Here is a 20001-nt window from a genome sequence, read left to right as displayed (position 1 = left end):
GGGAATCGAACCCCCAACCCTGGAGGTGTGAGGCGAACGTGCTAACCACTAAGCCACCGTGCCCCCCGAGAAATTACATATGCAATTAATTTCTTTCTGTAATTTAACAAATAAGACTAAGAAAGGCTTACTGAAAATGTGCCAGGTTGTTGTAATTGAGTTCATCTACTTCGGCTTTTGAGGAATCCATGCACAATTACTACACTCACACAATTACTGTACATGTTAGCCTAATGGAACATAGATAGCTAATAATAGAAACACCAAAATATTTCAAAAAAATCGATTGCACAGCAATCACGTGTTGATATCGATTCTCCATCCTGATTGGTCGACGTTGTTGATTCATTTACTGTAAAACACTGTGTTTATATTTAAACAATATCACAAGCAAAGATTTGAGTAAATATCAGCACATGTCCAATCAAATCTAATGTATGGTGAATGTAATGAATGAAGGGGTCTAAGCTTTAAGAAATGATTTAACACAGAAAATAGAATCAGTGACGTTTTCTGAAAGGACACTTGCCATTTATTTACTGCTGTTTATGGTAGGAGCAGCTTTTTAGGGCCGAACCTGGAACCTCCTTGTTTTTTTTCCCGTATCATTACAAGCTACTTTTTTCTTTTAAGAAAGCAAAAACAGAGCGCATATTAAAGAAACAACTAATCCTAGTTGTCCTGAAGTTAAGTGATAACTTCCACAGCATTAAATATACAGTACAGTAATATACATATGGAATTAAGACACTTCACACCATTGCTTTCCTCTAACTGCTTGTTTCACTTTGTTTAGTTCTTACATGTTCTTACTGTTCTTAGTAATCTGAGAACATTATACACTGTTTAAAAATTCTTTTTAAAGTTAAGGTTTTTCAGTACTGTAGTTAATCTGAGATTGTGATTAAATGTCCCAGGATTTAAAACCATGCTATTTCAGTCAGTCATATTTGGGCTGTGTTTTGTCTTCAGATAAAAGTCATTTTAGATAAAAAAAAAATAGTAGAATGCTAGATTATACATCAGCTCTTTTAGCACGTATCAGGGTTCAGACATGACTGTCTTTCTCTATGCACTAATCACTTTCTATTAAGTGCTTTGAGGAAACAAAGTCCAGCCAGATTCTTTTTACATGATTAAGGTGAAAGGAAATAGATACTGACAGGACACATCGCTCAGTTCAGGTCTTGGCAGATCATGTAAATATACATTTTTGGTGGGTTTTTTTTTATTATTTTATTTAAAACAAAGCTATTTAATTAATGCGATAAAGGGCTTGAGGGATTTAACAGATCAGACGTGTGGAAATCTGAGTGAATTGAAAACTGCTGCATTTATCTCTTTTTATTCAGTGCCTAACAAAAAAGAAATCAAAATTAGGTATATTTAAAGGGATGAGATAAGAATACGGCTTATCGACAAAACATGGCTTGTCGATCGCAAAAGAAAAAAAAAGCTGTGTGCACTCTACTTAAATATAAGGTGCTTTGCTATTTGTGTATCTCAGAAATAGCTTTTTTTTCCCCCCAAGTCCGTTAAATACCTAGATTCGTTTACTAGATCTGTGGATGTGTGTGTGCAGGTTTTCAATCCAATCAACCAAAAAACACACTTGGGTCTATTGAAAGCAAAGAGCAAATAATTAAACAGATAGAATCATTTGTGGCCTCTGCTTGACTGGAATAAAACCCTGTACCCAGGACAAATCTAGCCTAAAATGTTAAACCTAGCCATTTTAAATCAAACCATCATACAATTGCTTCTTCTTTGTATTAAAGCAAAAATTAGTGACTGTAGTAATTTTAGTCTACTTGTGACTGTAACTGCAAGATATTTCATTTGCTTCATATAATGCTACAAATTTAGGTTTACTTTAGATCATGTGTAGATCTCCTGCTTAAGAATAAACCGTACTTCCTAACCAGAGCTAAAAATTTACGCACAATTTAGGGCATTAATAAATGAGTGGTCGTTGATAGTGTAACACATTATATGGTCATGAGTTTGTGGACCTTGCCCAAAACCTTTGCAACAGATTTGAAGCCACCTGATTCTCTAGAACATCTCTGTGTTGAGGTTGGAGTGGAAGAATTGCACAGTTCTGACTCAACCCCACTGAACACCTTTGGGATGAACTGGAAGACTGACTGAACCCCAGACCTCCTCACTCTTACACTATCAGTGTCTGATCTCACTAAAGGTTTTGTACCTGAATGATCACTAATCTCCACAGACACACTCCAACATCTAGTGGAAAACCATCACAGAAGGGTGGAAGTTAATGTAATGGCAAAGCGGGAACCAACTCTGTATTAATGCCATGTGAACATACGGCTGCCATTGTCAGGTGTCCGTATACTTTTGGCCATATAGTGTAGATGTTACAGTAAAGAAGGACTTCTTTACTCCTTCTTGGAGAAGTGGTTCAAAAAGTTAAGTTGCTTTCCTGTGAAGTCCCTTGATGGTTGATGAAGCACCTTTAAGACTCCCAACAGAATTACATGCCCAGTTTACTACATTTGCATTTCAGCTTACAGTGCAGAACCTGTGTAAAGTTAATTTGGTACATTTTCTCCACGTATATTTGTTGTAAAATATAATAAATATAAATATGTACAGAGACAAACCATGGATATCAGGTCTGCTTGTTTTCTTTTAGTTGACTCCAGAATCAAATAATTGTTTTTTATACACTGATCTTAGAAAATTACTTATTTTAGATTATCTTAAAGAATTTCATCCATCATGTGCTTTATTTAATCCTTAGCTGACATAAATTTGTTCTCATCTCATCTTCCTGCCACTTGTGTAACCAAAGCCATTAAACTGTTACATGACTACCGTCTTCTACTTGTGTTGATCTTTATCACTGTCTTGGGTTTCTGTGCATGTTCTCCACGTAGAGTTCCTCTGTGTTCTCCATCTCCCAAAAAATGGCAAAAAATGGCATAGATGTGAATGTGTGTGGGAGGGTGTGTGTGTGGAAGGGTGTGTGTGTGTGTGTGGAAGGGTGTGTGTGTGGAAGGGTGTGTGTGTGGAAGGGTGTGTGTTGCCCTATGATGGACTGGGTATGCTCCTTTCCCAGTATTCCTGCGATACACTCTGGATCAATCATGACCCTGACCAAACCACCATTAAAAAAAGTAATAATACAATAAAATGATTAAATCTATAGAAGTCTGAATAAGACACACACTGAAACCAAAATATATTAGAAAAATGCAAAAATAGTCTCATTTTATTGAGGTAAATTTCTCTATAAATTGAGGTAACAATTTGCATAGTTTAACATCTATACCTGCTGAAGAACTGAGCAACTGAAACTGGAACCAACCGGAAAGAGGCAGACTCAAAATAGTGTGAGACAACTCATGAACAGATTCTCTCAGTTCTCTCACAAACACACACCTACTCTGAGAATGTGCTAACCACAACAGTCACAGGATGAGTCCAATCAGCTACTAACACACACACACACACACTCTCTCTCACACACACACACACCTCTCTCTCACACACACACTCTCTCACACACAGGTGGATACTGTACATACAGCATATGTGTTTTGTTCGCTGGTGAGAAACCTTTTTTTTTCTCTAAATTACTTTCTTTTTTACAAAAATAAAAAAGAAATCTTGTTTAACCAGTACTCAGCATATAAAAGTACATTCTGGAAAAGTCTAAACAGACAAAAAACAAAATCCTGAACTGTTCAAAATTCACGTTCCTAAAGGAGCTGGTAACACTAACAGAACCTTGATAAACTGATAAAAAAAATGGCAGGGCACTTTAAGAGGACGTAAAGGAACCTGGTCAGTCTCACACAAACACAAGCACTCTCGCTCGCACACGCTCGCACTCACGCTTGCAGTCACGCTCACACACACGCTCGCACTCACGCACGCACACACGCTTGCACTCACGCACGCACACACACTATAATTGTGACATCACAGTCATGTCCCTTTGGAGGGTAAATCAAAGAACAGTTGACATTCAGTTTGTTCTTTTTTCTACTTTGGTTTGTGGGCAAGTAAAGTCATCTACACTGAGAAACAAAATGTAAAAACTCTCCCTTGTGTGTAGAGATCCAAGCTGCACTAATGCTTCTTGCTAGGACACACACACACACACACACGTACTTACACTCACTCACTGCAGGAATGCCTACTGCCAGTAGACTGTGTAAGGCATGAGTGTGTGTCATGTCCATGCAGTGTCACAGATACAGACAGACTGGCTTTAACATCAACATGAATGTACAATACACCATCACTGGCTAACTGGCTGCTAAGCAGGGGTCAGAGGTCACTGGCTTTGCCTTTGTCCTGAGAGTTTCTCTGGGTGTAGAACAGAATGTAGGCCTGAGCCTTGCACACCTCCTCCACTGCACACACACTTAGCTTGGAGTCGTTACAGTGCACCCAAAATCCTAGAGAGAGAGAGAGAGAGAGAGAGGGGGAGAGAGAGAGAGAAAGAGAGAGGGGGAGAGAGAGAGAGGGAGAGGGAGAGGGAGAGAGAGGGAGAGGGAGAGGGAGAGAGGGAGAGAGAGAGAGGGAGAGGGAGAGAGAGGGAGAGGGAGGGAGAGGGAGAGAGAGGGAGAGAGAGAGAGGGAGAGGGAGAAGGAGAGAGAGAGAGAGGGAGAGGGAGAGAGAAAGAGAGAGAGAGGGGGGGGGAGAGGGAGAAGGAGAGAGAGAGAGAGAGAATATTTTTAGCTCTACAAAAAAAAAAAAGTTGACAAAAACACATTTCAGGCTGCAGACACATCGGAGTATTATTATATAATCTTGCTTAACTCAACACAAAGGTGGTTATTTTTAGCCTTAACTTTTACAATAAGGACAATTTAAGGCAAAAAAAAAAGCTAATGTGTTTAATCCAAAAAAATTCTCCCGTCTCCTACCTCCCTCTGTGTTGTAACAGAAGGCGGTGTAATGGCCCGAACCGAAGCCCTTCCCGTGATGCATGACCACAGCAGAAAGCTGGTAGAGGAAGTGTTGGTGGTGGAGTGATGTGTTGGAGGCAGAGTCTTTGCAGCAGTATGGCTCCATGTTCAGCTCCTGCTCGAACTTGACATGGACGCCGATTTTCTCCCTGTGATTACGACCAGACCACCTGGCCACAGCCGCGAGCAAAACATGTCAACAAACAGCATGGCCAGGGTGCCCTTATACTGATAGTGTGTGTGTGTGTGTGTGTAAATACCTGAAACGTTTAAGGTGTAGTCGTAAGACATGAGGCAGTTTGTAGACCACCAGCTGCTTCTGAGCTTCCGTCAGAACCACTTGCTTGGAACAGAAACGCCGCCGTTTATCTGAGGATCAGTAACAAACGTCTGATTAAAGGTGTGCGTGCTCCGCATACGTATATGAGGAAATGGTAACGACAAATATTCCTCAATGATTTAAGCAATGTAATAAGCCAGGCCCATGGTGTGTGCGTGTAAAATGACCTGGCGTTCGGTTCATCATAAACCTTGAAGAAAAGAGTGTAAAACTCACTGTTGCAGTGGTCACAGGCGTAAATGGCTCCTTCTAAAGCCTCGGTCTCTGTAAACTTGGCCAGCATCTCGGTCAGCCTACACGGCACCTGTGCAGCATCTTTACTGTTGCTGTGGTAACGCTCAGGAAACTCTAAAGACAGATCCCAGAACGGCTCCACCGTATTAGAGCGATGATCACATGCCAAACACCTGACCTAGAAAGAGAGACAGAGATTTCACATTATAGTGTATATCTGTCTGAGTACTAAGAAAAGCACTTTTGTGTGTGTGTGTGTGTGTGCGTGCATACGCACGCTCATCACCTGGCTAAGTAGCTGCCCATGGAAGATGGTATTGACCACACTGAGCACCTGTTTGATCAAGCGTCTCTGATTGGCCGGCATGGTGGCTGGTGTGAGAGTACCGGTTCGCTCCAGCTCGTGTTGGACTTTGTCCAGAAGCTCACAGAGGAACTCCTGTGCATCCTGCTGCGCATAGCCTCGAAACGCCGGGATCAACTGCCACACCGAGTGTAGCATCGCAAATGGAGACACCAGAGCCCACTTTCCTGACCACATAACCTAAAAACACACACAAACATTAACATCATCAGATATATATAATACAAGAGAACATATCCTATTATCCTGTTCTGGTGTTTTATATGAATTTTAAACTTGAACAAAAATATCACAAAGAAGCAAACAGTCTGTACAACCTTTTGAGGTTAAAGCCCACTCACTAAACCATTAAGGAATACATTGTTCTAATGCACGGCTTAAAAGGGAAAAAAAGTAAAGAAAGGAAGGAAAAAATAAACAAAGAAATTGTAGCATTCAATGGCTGTTTCAAATCAGTCAGCTTTACACAGCACAGAGACATCGCCATAGACATTAAATACATGGCAAGATGACAATTTTATTTTTATTTGGCTTAATAATTGTAAAGTAAAGAGCTCAAGTTGTTGCCATAGTGACAAAATAACTTTAACGCTGGTCCATGGCTCCATACCAGTAGCCTTTTCGGTGCTGTTTAAGGCTAGACGCAGACACCACAACTGCCATGTTGCTTGTGGAAAATGGCTAAGAGAAGTTGGAAAGATGGGTAAAGGAAACAGATTTAGATTTAATAATGATGTAGTGATAATGATATGTTTCAGTCTCTCTGTGAACATTGTGTCTTTCCAGCAGCTGCTGTTGTGTGAATGTAAACAGCGATGCAAGACAGAGAGCAGCAGGCAAACACACAAGACATATAGGCCTTATTCTGTACTGCGATACGAATAATGCATCTCTAAACATTTGAAAGCAAACCCACATTCGTCCATGATGTGATGCCTTTGTGTACGGTTTCTTTTTTTCTAAAAATGTGTGAACAGAAATCAACTGAAGTGCTGCTTTCTATAATGGCCAAAGATTACAAATCACAATTAATTCGTGTGCTATTGTGTGTGGATCTGTATTCATTAATGGAGGTTTTTTAACTTCATAAGCATTCATAATGGCTTTGTTTTTCTGTGTATAATGCAATTTCTGCTTTTTCCTTGCAAACTGATAAAATGACAATTGTACAATTAAAGCCTGATTAACTATATTAATATTGTTATACTGGTAATATCATCATAGCTTGTTTCTGACAGTATAAATTACCACCACAAGACCAGTATTGGTGATCATTTGTATTTAGCTTCCTAAATGCAGCATTAGTGAAATGATCACTTGATCACTTTTTTTGCCCAAAAAATAAAAAATAAAAAAGTACATTGTCTTTTCCTTATTTGCGTCAAGCATGTACCTGGAACAGTGTGTGCAGTTCATGGCAGAGTGAGAGGTGTTTGGAGCTGGGCTCTTTGGGCTGAATGAGCTCCATGCTGCGTGAGCGGGAGGCGCCACCACTAAGCCCCGATCCCTGACCGGCGGCTTTGGGCTGGGTGCCATGCTGAACCGAGAGCCCCAGCTTCTGGCTAACGGCTGACGCCAGCAGCTCCAGCGCCTGGTTCAAATCCAGTCTCAGAAAACACTCCCTAAATACGTGCAAGTGACTCAAAACCTGCAATATGGAGTTCATGTAGCATGTGTTGCCAAGATTCCTTAAACCAGTCACGCCTGGCGTGACCGTGGGCCTCCTTTTAATGGGGGAGTCGCTAGATTTGGGAGGCGGAGCCCGAGTCTGTTTGGTCTTGGCTGAGGTTCCTGGCCTTCTCTGAGGCGTTTTGTCTTTTCGAGTCCGAACATTAGAGGGTGGAGCTGGCTTGTGTTGGATTTGTTTCCTTTCTGTTAAGGATGCAGCAGCTGCTGCTTTCTGGCTCTGCTTTCGTAATCGGCTGCTTTTTCGTGGCGGTGCGCTTTCCAGCTCTTCCCGGAGCTGCCGTTTGAGTGTTCGTCTCCTTTCCCGCGCCTCCCTTCTGCGCTCCTCCTCTTCCTCACGCTGCCGCTCCTCCTCCAGGAATCTCTTGCCGCGTTCTGTGTGGCCATACCAGGTGCGGAAGACGCGACTCATGAGTGCTCGACGTCTGTGCCACAGTGCTGTAAACATGCGGTCCTCTGCACGCAGCTGCAGCTCCTGCGCACTTCCATGCTCCAGCTGGACTGCACCGGAGCGCAGGGTGCGCCCGCTGCGTGTTATCACCTCATAGCATTGACTCTTGATGGCGCCCAGTGTGCCACGGAGCAGCTTCAGGTCTCCTGTGGCGTTGTCATTTAACACGTAGTCATCACACAAGTAGCAGAACACATACAGTTCGTTCACCTCCAAGGCAAGTGGGTGGCACTGCTCCTACAGTATAAACAATGACAAATCTTAATGGCAGAACAAGCATGGAAAAAGGGTACAGTTATAGAGTATGAACAAATCTCCAGAACAAGGCGTTCGAAAATATTTGGTTGTATCCATGTGTCTAATCTCCACACTGATACAAAGTGACAAACATATGAATGGATTTTATGCCTCACTGTTTGCCATACAAGGAAACTGATGTGTGCAATATACGCGGATAAGAATGTGCGGGTGATGCTGCTTGCATTGTCAATGATTCTGCCTAGGAATGGCGTATAGAGCAAGCCTTACCTTGAAGTGCTGCAGCGCATGCTCCTCTATGTAGCGTCCGCAGGCCACGTGCGAGCAGCTGAGGCACGCCCACACTGACTCTGTGGTGTTGCAGTCCACACAGTGCCATTTCTGTGGATTCAGGATCGAGTGGTCCTGTGCGAGCCTCAGTCGACCCACGTGCTTACACTTGTCCATCACAGTCGCTCATGCACACTTCACATGACCGTGGCGAAGGCAGCCAGCCGTACAACTACCTCCTTCCAAGGCATGCTTCGTCTGATGGAGTTCACACGGAAACATGGGTCAGATTTGAAACTCAAAGGTCAAACACTGAAACATGCAGTTAATGACAGTCACGATCCTAAGAGCCTGTTTATGTTCTGAGCTCTTTTCATTGATAGGACAAGCTTTAAATGCCACGATTCCATATCAAGCCACAATAAACACTGCTGTACCTACGAGTGTAGTGCAAACCAGCTAAACCAGATCCCAAATGAGCACACATGCTTTTATAAGGCATTTTTCAAACAAGAAATACACTTAAGGCTATTACAGAGAGTTACATTACAACCATAAAGATATTAACACTGATGCAAATCTAAGAACAATCAAATACATACTAATAAAGCTGCTTGAGGATGTTTCAATATTGTGATAATAGTTAAATAGCTCTCTTAATTATTATGGGTATTGTCAGTAATTTTGATAAACGTTTCATTTGCTTCTGTCTTCCTTTTAACAGACAAGTTAACAAACCTAGACCTAGTGTTACAGAGGATGGAAGTGACATAGAAACAGGACAAATGTACATCAGTATTACAGGAGAATCTAAATCTTGCAACCAAAACAGTTATTCAACGGATACGTCAACAGAGCAACAAAGTGTGAAGGTATAATAAAGAAGCAGAAAAAAGAGCAATTGGTAGGCATATATGTAATTAGAGGAAATTTAGACTGCATTAGAGGAGAGAGTTGCAAATGCTTCCCCCACCCCACTTGTAATATCTTTGTAATATAAAATATTGCACCACTTTACTGGAACCAAAGTCTCTAAATCTATTGTGTGACTTAAATAAGTGAGTTTTCTTCAGTTTGGGCCAAGGGTATGCAAACTTTCACAAAGGACCATATGTATAAATATAGTTTCCTTTAACAGGGTGGTGGCAATAATGAAATGGAAAAAAAAAGGAAAAAATATACGTATTACCTCACGGTCACATTGAAGTCTGTTTATATCGCACTGATCAATGTCATAATTACCCATGATCATTGATCTATTATTATAAAATCTGACATGGGGAAACACTGCTATCACTAGTAGATTTCATTCCCGGGATTATTTCACACAGCGTGACAAGTAATAATTGTAAAAGTCTGCTGTAATCACAGTCTAAAACACAGTCTATCACTAGTAACATTACAGGAGCTTCAGGTAGTAACTAATGCAGCGATCAGAAGTTATTCTTTTGTGTGCTGCTCGAACTAACCTACCTCAGCTCCCAAGCACTGCACTGACAAACTGCAAACTAGAGGTGACACTAAAAGCTTGTAATGACAGACACAGCGGCTATATCTAACACTACAAAGCGTAAAGCAATAAGGACGTGTTAATAATTAACTTAGTAGACTGTTAGTTAATCAGTTACCAGGATAACTAGTGATATATACAATCTCTTCATCAATACAACATTTGTCAGGTTGTATATTTATAATCACACCCTCCGGTGTCACGAATTGAATTGAATGTTTTGGTTGTTTTCTTCCATGCATACACGCCAATTTTATCAGCTAATAGAAACATTCAGAAGATATAGTCTGTGCTCCTTGGATAAAGTTTGTGAGTGTGTGCTATTTTTTTTTTTCCATGCTGAAAAACCTGCATTCCAATTGGCTAGCAGAACCCCTTCCGGCAATAGGATTGGTCAGCACCTCATACTCACGGCCGGGTTAGCCAATCAGCGTGTAAGAAGGCGGGGTTTGTCAGAATAAAGGTGGAAAAAAAATAACACTGGTTGAGCAATTTAGCGCCATTTATCTCGAGTCCAGCGGGTAAATCAAAGCTCTGTGCTTGTTTATGAAGTGTGTGTGTGTGCGTGTGTTTCCGTTCGGAAATAAACTAGTGTGTTATGTGTGAATGAGAAAAGCTTGTGTGAACACATGAAGGAGAAACTGCATGATGCACATGTTAATCATGTTCATGTAATATTATACAGACTCTTTGAGTTAACAGCATATCTATTGCTTTCGAAAGAAAACTTGGCATAGATAAATAAATGTCATTCATTATCATAAAGCACGGATTGAGAAAGACCAAACTTAAGCACTAAACCATCACCTTAAAATAGGCAGCATTGAAACTGATACAGAGGCTAAAAGTGTCATCATAAAGCTGGCAAATGCTGCTATTGACAAGCTGTTGCCTTTAATATAATCTCTTATTTGTTGCAACAAACCTACCCTGCGATCTAACTGCTCTATTGCAGTCTAACTGATCTACTACTATTAACCCCTGGCCACAGATGTTTTTGTTCATTTACCTTATAAACAACACCATAAACAGTGAACACTGTCGGTGTTTTCAGGGTTCAGTGCAGCACGGATGATTTAGTGTTTGCGTTCATCTAGAACTTAAACATTTAGCCTGGTTATAATATGTACTTCTAATAATAACAATAATAACAACAACAATAACAAAAATGACCATGTGTGTCAGCTACACTGGAAGCTAGCACATGACAATGAGGTTATCTGTGATTATTATTAATAATAATAATAATAGTCGCTTAATTTATTGTTTTGTCTGGCTAAGCACATTTATAAAACTGCCAGGTTGTAAGGGAATAAAGTTAGCGAGTAGCTAGCTCACAACAATCACGGCTAGTTAGCAAGTTAGCAAGCAAGCAAGCAAGCTAGCTAGCTATGCATCATGGGTGCTAGCTTTAGCTAACTTTGATCTGCTAGTTTTGGACTTAAGGATAAAAACGACTGCTGTATTTCAATATCTCTTCCCGACAACAGGTGACGTTAGACACTTTGATATTTATTCGTTGGAGTAAATCATGTTGTACGTACCTGTTCTTTTTCTACCAGCGTATCTTAACTTACACATCGGGCACAACCGCAGTCGCCATCTTGTCTACAAGTTGTCGCGTGGTGTGCGACATGACGTCAAGGGCCACTGACGTAATGTCGCGCGGAAGGTTTGCGATGACAAAGCCAGGCCTTTTCTGTCTTGTAATGCGTCAGGAAGGTCTAATATCTCAAAACGTCTGCATGTCTGATAACTCCTAGACCCCTACAAACGAAACTTGAGTACATTTGTAGCGTATTTCACTCGATTTGAGCTCCCTATTATCAGCAAGGGTGAGCGTTTCCCTGGCAACAGCTCTACGGGTCCTTTCATGTTAGTAAACAAACATAAAAAGCCCGCCCAAAATACGTCATTTCCGCCTAAAATATTACACGTTTTTCTACTCAGTTCTGATTTTTAAATCATGTTTAAGTTAAATAATAATGTCAGGTGAAAATGCAATAGGTTTTTTTTCAAGAATTAAATAAATAAATAAATAAATAAATAATACAGTGTAATGTAAACTGTAATGTAAACAGTATATCATTGTTCACCCAAATGTCCAGCTGTTTATTGCACGATATATTATAGTATTTCTGCTCCTTGTTTTTCCACTACAGCTCCCAGCTGTTTTCATCAGGGCTATTGCATTAAATTTGCAGACTACAACTGCAGTGGTTAATCGCCCCCAAATGAAGTCACTTTCCAAACATTATGGATTCATAATGTTCAACTGATTTTATTGCAGCTTACATGGTTTTGTCTACAGAACTACAATGAAATGTAGAGAACCGTGAACAATCATCCCTATGAAGCTGTTATAGAAGAAGTTTTATAGGTTTATATTATGTATAGAGGAGATACCAACTCCATGTGGTCTTTGAGGACAACAATCTCATCGTCAATACAACATCAGACTGTATATTTATAATCACGCCCTCCGGTGTCACCCAAAGATGATGAGGTTGCCCTATGAGTCTGGTTTCTCTCAAGGTTTCTTTCTTTACCATTAAAGGGAGTTTTTCCTTGCCACAGTCACCTGAGTCACCTCAGACTTGCTCATTGGTGATAAATACAAACACATTCAAATATATCTAATATTAATCTTGAATTTTTGTATTATATTAATCTTTATATTATACTTTATAACAACCTTTTTTTTCTATGTTTATGTTCTGTAAAGCTGCTTTGAGACAATGTCAGTTGTTAAAAGTGCTATACAAATAAACTTGAATTGAATTGAATTATATTCACAACTAGCCATTGCAAAGTGAGACAAGCTCTTTTGTTTGCAATGCAGTAAGTATTATTATTACTATAATAATAATAATAATAATAATAATAATAATAATAATAATAATAATAATAGTGCTGGAAATAGTAGGACAGCTGTAGTAGTATAAGTAGTTTTGGTCGTATTAGTATTAGCAGTGGTGGTATTATTAGTAACCAGCATTATCAGTATTATAGAAATTAGCACTAGTACATATATTACTACATTTCTACCAGTAGTAATTTTGGTCACTTTTGTGCAATTTTCAGTCCTGTTTTTAAGGGTTGTGTACAGTATGATGTCTAAATGTATTTCAACGGTTAAATACCTGTGTACTTTATATTTAGAAAACAATTATTAACATGATTCAGAAGGAAACCAACTGAAACTGTTCTCAGACCAGTTTGACAATAACAAATGATAACAAAACACAATACAGTGACATAGCATTCACATTTTAATACAGTAATATAATATAAACCTAAAACAATAATAAAACATAAAAATAAAGAAAAAGGAAAAATAAAAAAATACAATTAAATTAAAAAGAGGAATTAACAGCATTGTAAAAAAAAAAAAAAAAAACATCTAAAATTTCCAGGTTAAAATGGATAATGTTTGGTTTCCTTCCAGTCCACTTAAATTTATGGACATCAAACTTTCCGAATAAAATAAAAATATTTAAAACAAACAAACAAACAAACTTATAAATTATATTTATATAAAAAATATTAAAAAAAAAGCAACCTCTAGTCTTTTTACTCGTTTACACGTGTCCACGACGTCACTTCCTGTTTGACAACAATGGCGGTGGATTTGACTCCTAGGTTTAGAAAGCTGAACAGTCAAACGACTTGTTTCAACGGAAAGAAACTTCCAACAGGTGGCTTTCTCTTTTTCGAATAAAGTTCACATGAATAAAGTGTTATGTATTAGTGCTGTGTATTAGTTATGTGTAACTTTTTTGATAATCCTATTACATCACGCTATATGACGTGTTTACAGCTAACCGTCAATGAGACGTTATAACTCATCTATAAACCTGTCATAGGGCAAATCAGATGGTTTATTGGCCCAATTACAAGACACCTGTCTCCCCGTTGTTAATAATATCATTCTTATGTGTCAACATAAGAAAATCTGAGCTTTAGGTAAAATCAGTAAATATTGTAGTTATTTCCTGCTCCATCTTTTGATACATCAGAAAGTCAGAAATGTATTAATTTGTTAATTATTAGTTGGAGTTAACTAATGTGTTCAAATGTATATAACTCAATTATTAACTTCTTATTTACTGGTACACTGTAAGCAATATAAACAAAGTGAAGTAAAAAACACTTGTATCATTGGTTGATTGGTTGGTTGAGTGATTAATTAGCTGATTGGTTGGTTGATTGATTAATTGATTGATTGATTAATTGGTTGGTTGTTTTTTTTTGGTGGATTGCCAGAATACATCCTGGATTAGGGATGAGCTTTATAATAAAATAATCATATCATGATTCACTGACATTTCTACTTTGTTTGCTCACAAACAAGTGGTGTTGTATAATTAACCCTGTTAATTAATATAGCTTAGTGGTTACCACGGCTACGTCTCTGGGGTTGCCAGAGTTTGCATGTTATCCTCCATGTTTCAGGGGTTGCTTCTGGATAGTCCGGTTTCCAAACAGAGTCCAAAGACATGTCTTGTATGCAAACGTGTGTGATTGTGCCTGGTGAGGTTTTGGCACCATATCCGGTGTGTTCACTGCCTTGTACACAGAGTCCCTTTGGATAGGCTACAGGCTCTTTACAACCCTGTGTAGCACGAGCAGTACAGAATGGATGTATGCTGCTTAATGTAAAGCATTAAAAATGGTTCAATTGAATCTCCAACCCACATGGAAGCTAAAAAGATGTTTTTCAGAATGGGTCCTGGCTGAATATTCTACATGACTCTCACTTTTTTCTCTATAAACAGTGACAGGACCGTTTAGAGCAACACAGTTGTGGCGTAACATCATAGAGGCCTTACAGATGCAGGTGGATGTCAGACATCGCCGACAGCACTTGCGAGTACACAGAGACTGCTTCACTGGCTCTGATGCTGTCGACGTGGTTCTCAGCCATCTCATGCAGAACATCTATTTCTGCACCAGTGACGTGACCCGCCTCAAAGCTGTCAGGCTTTGCCAGGCCCTCATGGATGCCCGGGTGTTTGAACCTGTTGGTGTGAAACTCTTTCGTAGGGAAAAAGAGCTGGCCTTTGAGGACTCCGGCTGCAGTCTCTACCACTTTCTGGATTCTGACGGCCTTCCTGGATCAGCCAAACATTGTGGTGATATGGAGAATGAAACACATTTGAAAGAAAATGGGAAGAAGAAGAAGAGCTCTAGGTCAGAATGTATTTTGATAATATTGTATCAGCCTGAAAAGAATTGATTTTGCTTATAATACATGTGTGTTTAAAGGTTTGATGACTTAAAGACAATTTCCAACCCCTTGGCACTGGGATCCTCAGACAGAAGGGTGGAGAGAATACTGAAAACCATTAACCTCCAGCCGTCAATGCCTTCTGGCCTGAATCGGGTCGGTTTATCTTCTACCTACCTCTCAAAGCAAGGTGAGCTATGTCTCTGTAAGTGTGGTATGCATTGCTTTTGTAAATTGTATAATTCAGAAGAATCCTGACATATCTCCTTAAAACAAATACATTTATATGATTGTACTATATTCAGAGGGGTTTGAAAAATTGAGACAACATTAAAAATGTGGGGTTTATTTATTTATTTATTTTTAGTTAAAACTGGATGTAGAAAAATTGTTTGGAAACAAATATGTGATAGTAAAATCGTTGTACAATAGTTCAGATTCCCTCTCAGTTATAACGCCTGAGTTTCTTTCAATAACATAACTTAATTTTGAAACTTTTATTTAATTACAATATCATTTTTTAAAATAAAAAGGCATTTAATTTTCACTAATGCTCGCACTTTTGGTAACTGCTGTACATATTTTATCTTAATGCCGCAATCCTGTTAAAGCAGTAAAATAACAGAACAGATTTTTTGCAGTGGTACAGGAAGTTTGGAAACAACAAACCCTCCTCCAGCTGTTGCAGTTAGTGGAGGTGCCTGTGTTAGACTGCATCCTGACATCACCCTCAAAACCCGCTCCTCTTCGCATGCGTTTGCTGAGGAACCATGACCTGGTCATCTCCAACACCTGTGTGGACCGGGAAGTGACTCACATCCTCAACCTGCCAGAGTCAGTGTCCAATACGACGTTTCTATGTATTGAGCAAAATTTAAATTTTAGCTATAAGTTCAGTTAAAGCAGAAATATTTTGTCTCCATTGGATGACGGAGCTTCTTTATTGGAAAGGATTGGAATGTCAGACAGCAGCACTGATTCTTACTCTTGAATATAAGTGATAATGATAGTTGTCACTTAGAGATTTATAGTTTTAACTTTATATTTAATCTGCCTATGTTGTGAAACATAAACACATCCACCTTCTGTCTTTGTGTCTGAAAGACTGGACTCGTGGCTGATGGCAGCTGCAGACTGTCTGGAGCTGTTTTCAGATGAGGTGATAGTAGCAACAGGGGAGCAGCTGCTTCACATCCATGCTGTGGAGGGGGACGAGAAGCTGCGCGCCTACAAGAAACTCTTATTCGATGCCATAGCTAAGTATTACAACAGTCAGGAGAGATTTCCCCTGCTGGCTGGACGTTACATGGACATCCATGCAGGCATCCTTAAACTACAAGGTAAAAGCCATTCAGAACACTGTAGCAGTTAGTGTACATCATGGACTGATATTTCTTGCTTGAGCAAATATTTTTAAATCTCATTAGGACAGAAAATGCAAAAAGGGATATTATCTGTGTGAAGTTCTTTGTGTTATGTGGATTATAAAATATTAAACTGGAATGAACAAGCCCAGAAAAATGCAAATGCTAATTTTTGTGTGTGTGTGTGTGTGTGAATAAATTTTAATGTGACATTTTATACTTACCTATTTTATACTTATGCTTATGTGTGTGTCAGACTCAGGCAGGTCTGACGATGCTCTCAAGGCGTCTCAGCTGTGTCTGCGACTTCTGGATGCCAGCTCCAGAAACGAACTGCGCCGACTCCTGAGATTCATGGCTGAAGCTGCAAACCCCAAGGCCTTCCAGCTACACAAAACAGTACCAGGATCTATTACTAATTAAAGATGTGGTTATGGTTGTGATTACAAACATCTGTGTTTTGCTTAAATGCCATTTCTCCCAAAGTAATTTTATTAGTTTGGAATAGTTCGATCCCCACCTACCCTAGTGTACACACATGGTCATAAAAACAATTAATAAAAAAATTCACTTGAATGCTTATAATTTACAACTCAGTTTTAGAAAGAGAGGGCATTTTATTTACAGAGATCAACTTGCTGTCATAATGCAGCCGTCCCTGGATGAGGTTTCTCCGGACAAACTTGGTTGCAGAACACGTTGCAGACTGATAATAAACTTGTAATAAAGTTGTATCGGCTTCTATATAAATTCAGGCCTGTATCCAATCAGTCTCATACCTTAACTACATGTGACACCTACAGTATGTTCTGAAGAAGAAAATGATTCCGGCTAATGTTTTTAGATTTTGCAGCATCCTTTGAAATGAAACAGCATAAACATGACTGTTTGTCCTGCTTAAGGTTTGAGATACTGAACATCTTAGATTAATGTATGCAGTTTGCACAAAACTAAACTTTGTTTATTGTTAGCATAAAGCAAAATTCAGACACCAAAGGTGTGTAGTTGTTTTTTGGCCATTTTCTTTATTGCAGTGAAGTCCTGTTGTAGAATGTAATGAAAATCTATCCTGTTTATCTGGGAGCAGATGGAGAACAGGACCCTGATCAGCAGGACCTTCATGAAGGCTGTGCTCCAGAGTAAAGATGTGTCTCGTGCCCAGTGTGAGCAGCTCCTACTGTTTCTCATGGACCACCATTTAATTCTGTTTAAGGTACTGTAACTCTGCTTAATGCTGCTTAATCCTGAAAAGAACTGGCTTGCTTTTTGACGTTCATACTTATCCTACCATCTGAGCCTAAACTTATTTCTGTTTGGATTCGGCACAACAAAATTAGACCCCAGTGTCTCTGATCGAGGCGGTGACGAAGGCCTTACAAACTCTGCAGCAAGGGCGGGATCCAGATAACGTAGCACGTAAGTTCACACCTTGCGTATCCCATGCTCTGTGGACTGAAGGGGAACTCTAATATGTGTTGTGGTGGTACTTCTCTCTGTGTTGCTGTTTAGTGTTCGCGTTCTGTCAGCAGATGTCCACCCAGCAATTTGAGGAACAACGAGAGAAGAACACCTTCGAGAGCTTGAAACAGCTCATTGATCATATTACCCTTAGTAACCATCTGTCAATCAAACAGAGGAGGCGGCTCATCAAGGAGTTTCAGAAGCACCACCCAGCAGTGTTTCTCCACCATTTCTCCTCCACCTTCTAGAACATGCTTCATAGTTTCTCCAAGGAAGGCTCTTTTCTTTTACTTGGCAAAAACATACGTTGTTTATGCTTTAAACAGAAACAGATCTGTTTTAGTACACAAACCTAATGATGTAGTATTACACTGACAAACTGATAGTTCACACTGATCTTTGAAACAAAAGGTAATCTGCTCCACATGCACACATTAGTCATCAAATGACTTATCTTTTACTTTTTTATTATGATCAAGAAAATATGATTCTAAATGTTGCGAAAATATTACTATAGAATATTTACTATTACTGACTTCTGTGGTCATTTAATCTCACATGAAACTGCAGTTGTTCAGCTTGTTTGGATGTTTATCAGGTATCAGGTACACAATGATTATTTGTTGCTTATTTGTTTATCACTGATTTTGTAGTTTTTTCTTATTTTTGCAAATATTCCACAGCTGAGAATGACTTGAACGAATGAACTTATACACAAGTTGAATCTAATCTAATCTGAATAGTCAGGGATGTGCTCAGTAAAACAAAACAGTTACAGTTGTTTAAGGTTTCATTAAACAGCAGTAGTAGTAGATTCACTGAACAGTAAATGTAGAAATATGATTTTATGGCTGTGCATATTATGATTTGACTATAATTAATGGTTCTAATGTATTCTAATGTAGAAAATGATCTTTTTTCTGATTTATAGTACTTAATTTATTTGAATGGTTCACAACACTGAAATTGTAGAAAAGGAAATTTGTTTTTTGTTTCAAAAGATAGTGAGGTTTAATTCTATACATGCTTTTTGATTAACAGTAATTATAAGTTTTGTGAATATTTTATCTGGTTGTATGGGGTGCAAAAATTGTAGGAGAATTTAAACATGATTGTACAGGTAGTGCAGCAATAATACGTTTGTGTAGTAATAATAAGGTTGTGTTATTGTTTTATGACATTTCCTCTACACAGCCAAATGTTTGTGGACACCTGAACATCACACCCATATGGGCTTGTTGAAAATCCCATTCCAGATTTATTCCTGCTTTACTGTTAAAAATTTAATTGTACAGCATCGAAAGACATTCTGGAAAATTGGTTACTTCTAGCGTTGAGACAACAACTTTGGAAAGATCCACACATGTGTGATGGTGTCTCACGTGTCCACAAGCGTCCACACGTGTTTATGGCCAGGTAGCACTTTCAATCTGCTATGTATTCGTAATATAGGCAAGATTCATTGTGACAGTTTGCCTATGTGATTTCTTTTAGTTGAAGATGCTGTAACAGTGTCGTTACATGGTTTTGAATAAATGTAGTTGAAATAAAAATCATTTGTAGCTAATTTGGTGATAATTATTGATTAAAGACCCAAGGTGTAGAAAAAAAAAACAACTAACTATACATTTATATATTGATTTGTTCATTTAATTGCTTTTCTTCTTCATCATCATCATCATCATTATTTTATTATTATTATTATTATTATTATTATTATTATTGTTGTATTTGTAAAAGAATTTTTTGTCCTAATAAAATAAATTCTAATCCTAATTCAGTCCTAATTTTGTTTTAGTAAAATTCAAAAGCGGAAATAAAGTGTGTCACGGTCCATGTCTCTAACAGCACTCTGCTGCCTACATAGTGCACTATGTAGGGTGTTCA

The 20001-nt window shown here is 38.9% G+C and overlaps 2 protein-coding genes across 2 annotated transcripts; one reads left to right on the top strand and one right to left on the bottom strand.

Annotated features, from left to right (window-relative positions):
- Positions 1-3207: 3207 nt before the first annotated feature.
- On the bottom strand, positions 3208-11821 carry usp44 (ubiquitin specific peptidase 44). Its single transcript, XM_060889687.1, has 8 exons — positions 11604-11821; positions 8550-8807; positions 7278-8258; positions 5807-6064; positions 5503-5698; positions 5207-5315; positions 4905-5116; positions 3208-4433 (listed from the first exon to the last, which is right to left on the bottom strand). Exons 2-8 carry the CDS (start codon positions 8724-8726, stop codon positions 4303-4305), a joined length of 2064 nt encoding a protein of 687 aa, XP_060745670.1. The 5' UTR covers positions 8727-8807; positions 11604-11821; the 3' UTR covers positions 3208-4302.
- Positions 11822-13678: 1857 nt separating this feature from the next.
- Positions 13679-19681, top strand: depdc4 (DEP domain containing 4). The gene is made up of 9 exons (XM_060890102.1): positions 13679-13757; positions 14838-15252; positions 15328-15479; positions 15931-16123; positions 16394-16629; positions 16910-17052; positions 17741-17866; positions 17991-18069; positions 18163-19681. The coding sequence occupies exons 1-9, from the start codon at positions 13679-13681 to the stop codon at positions 18360-18362; spliced, it is 1623 nt and encodes a 540-aa protein (XP_060746085.1). The 3' UTR covers positions 18363-19681.
- The last annotated feature ends 320 nt before the right edge of the window (positions 19682-20001 follow it).

Source organism: Tachysurus vachellii, chromosome 16, assembly GCF_030014155.1.
Source record: "Tachysurus vachellii isolate PV-2020 chromosome 16, HZAU_Pvac_v1, whole genome shotgun sequence".
Taxonomy (NCBI): domain Eukaryota; kingdom Metazoa; phylum Chordata; class Actinopteri; order Siluriformes; family Bagridae; genus Tachysurus; species Tachysurus vachellii.
Note: the sequence above shows the minus strand (reverse complement) of the source record. Positions and strands in the feature narration are given on the sequence as shown.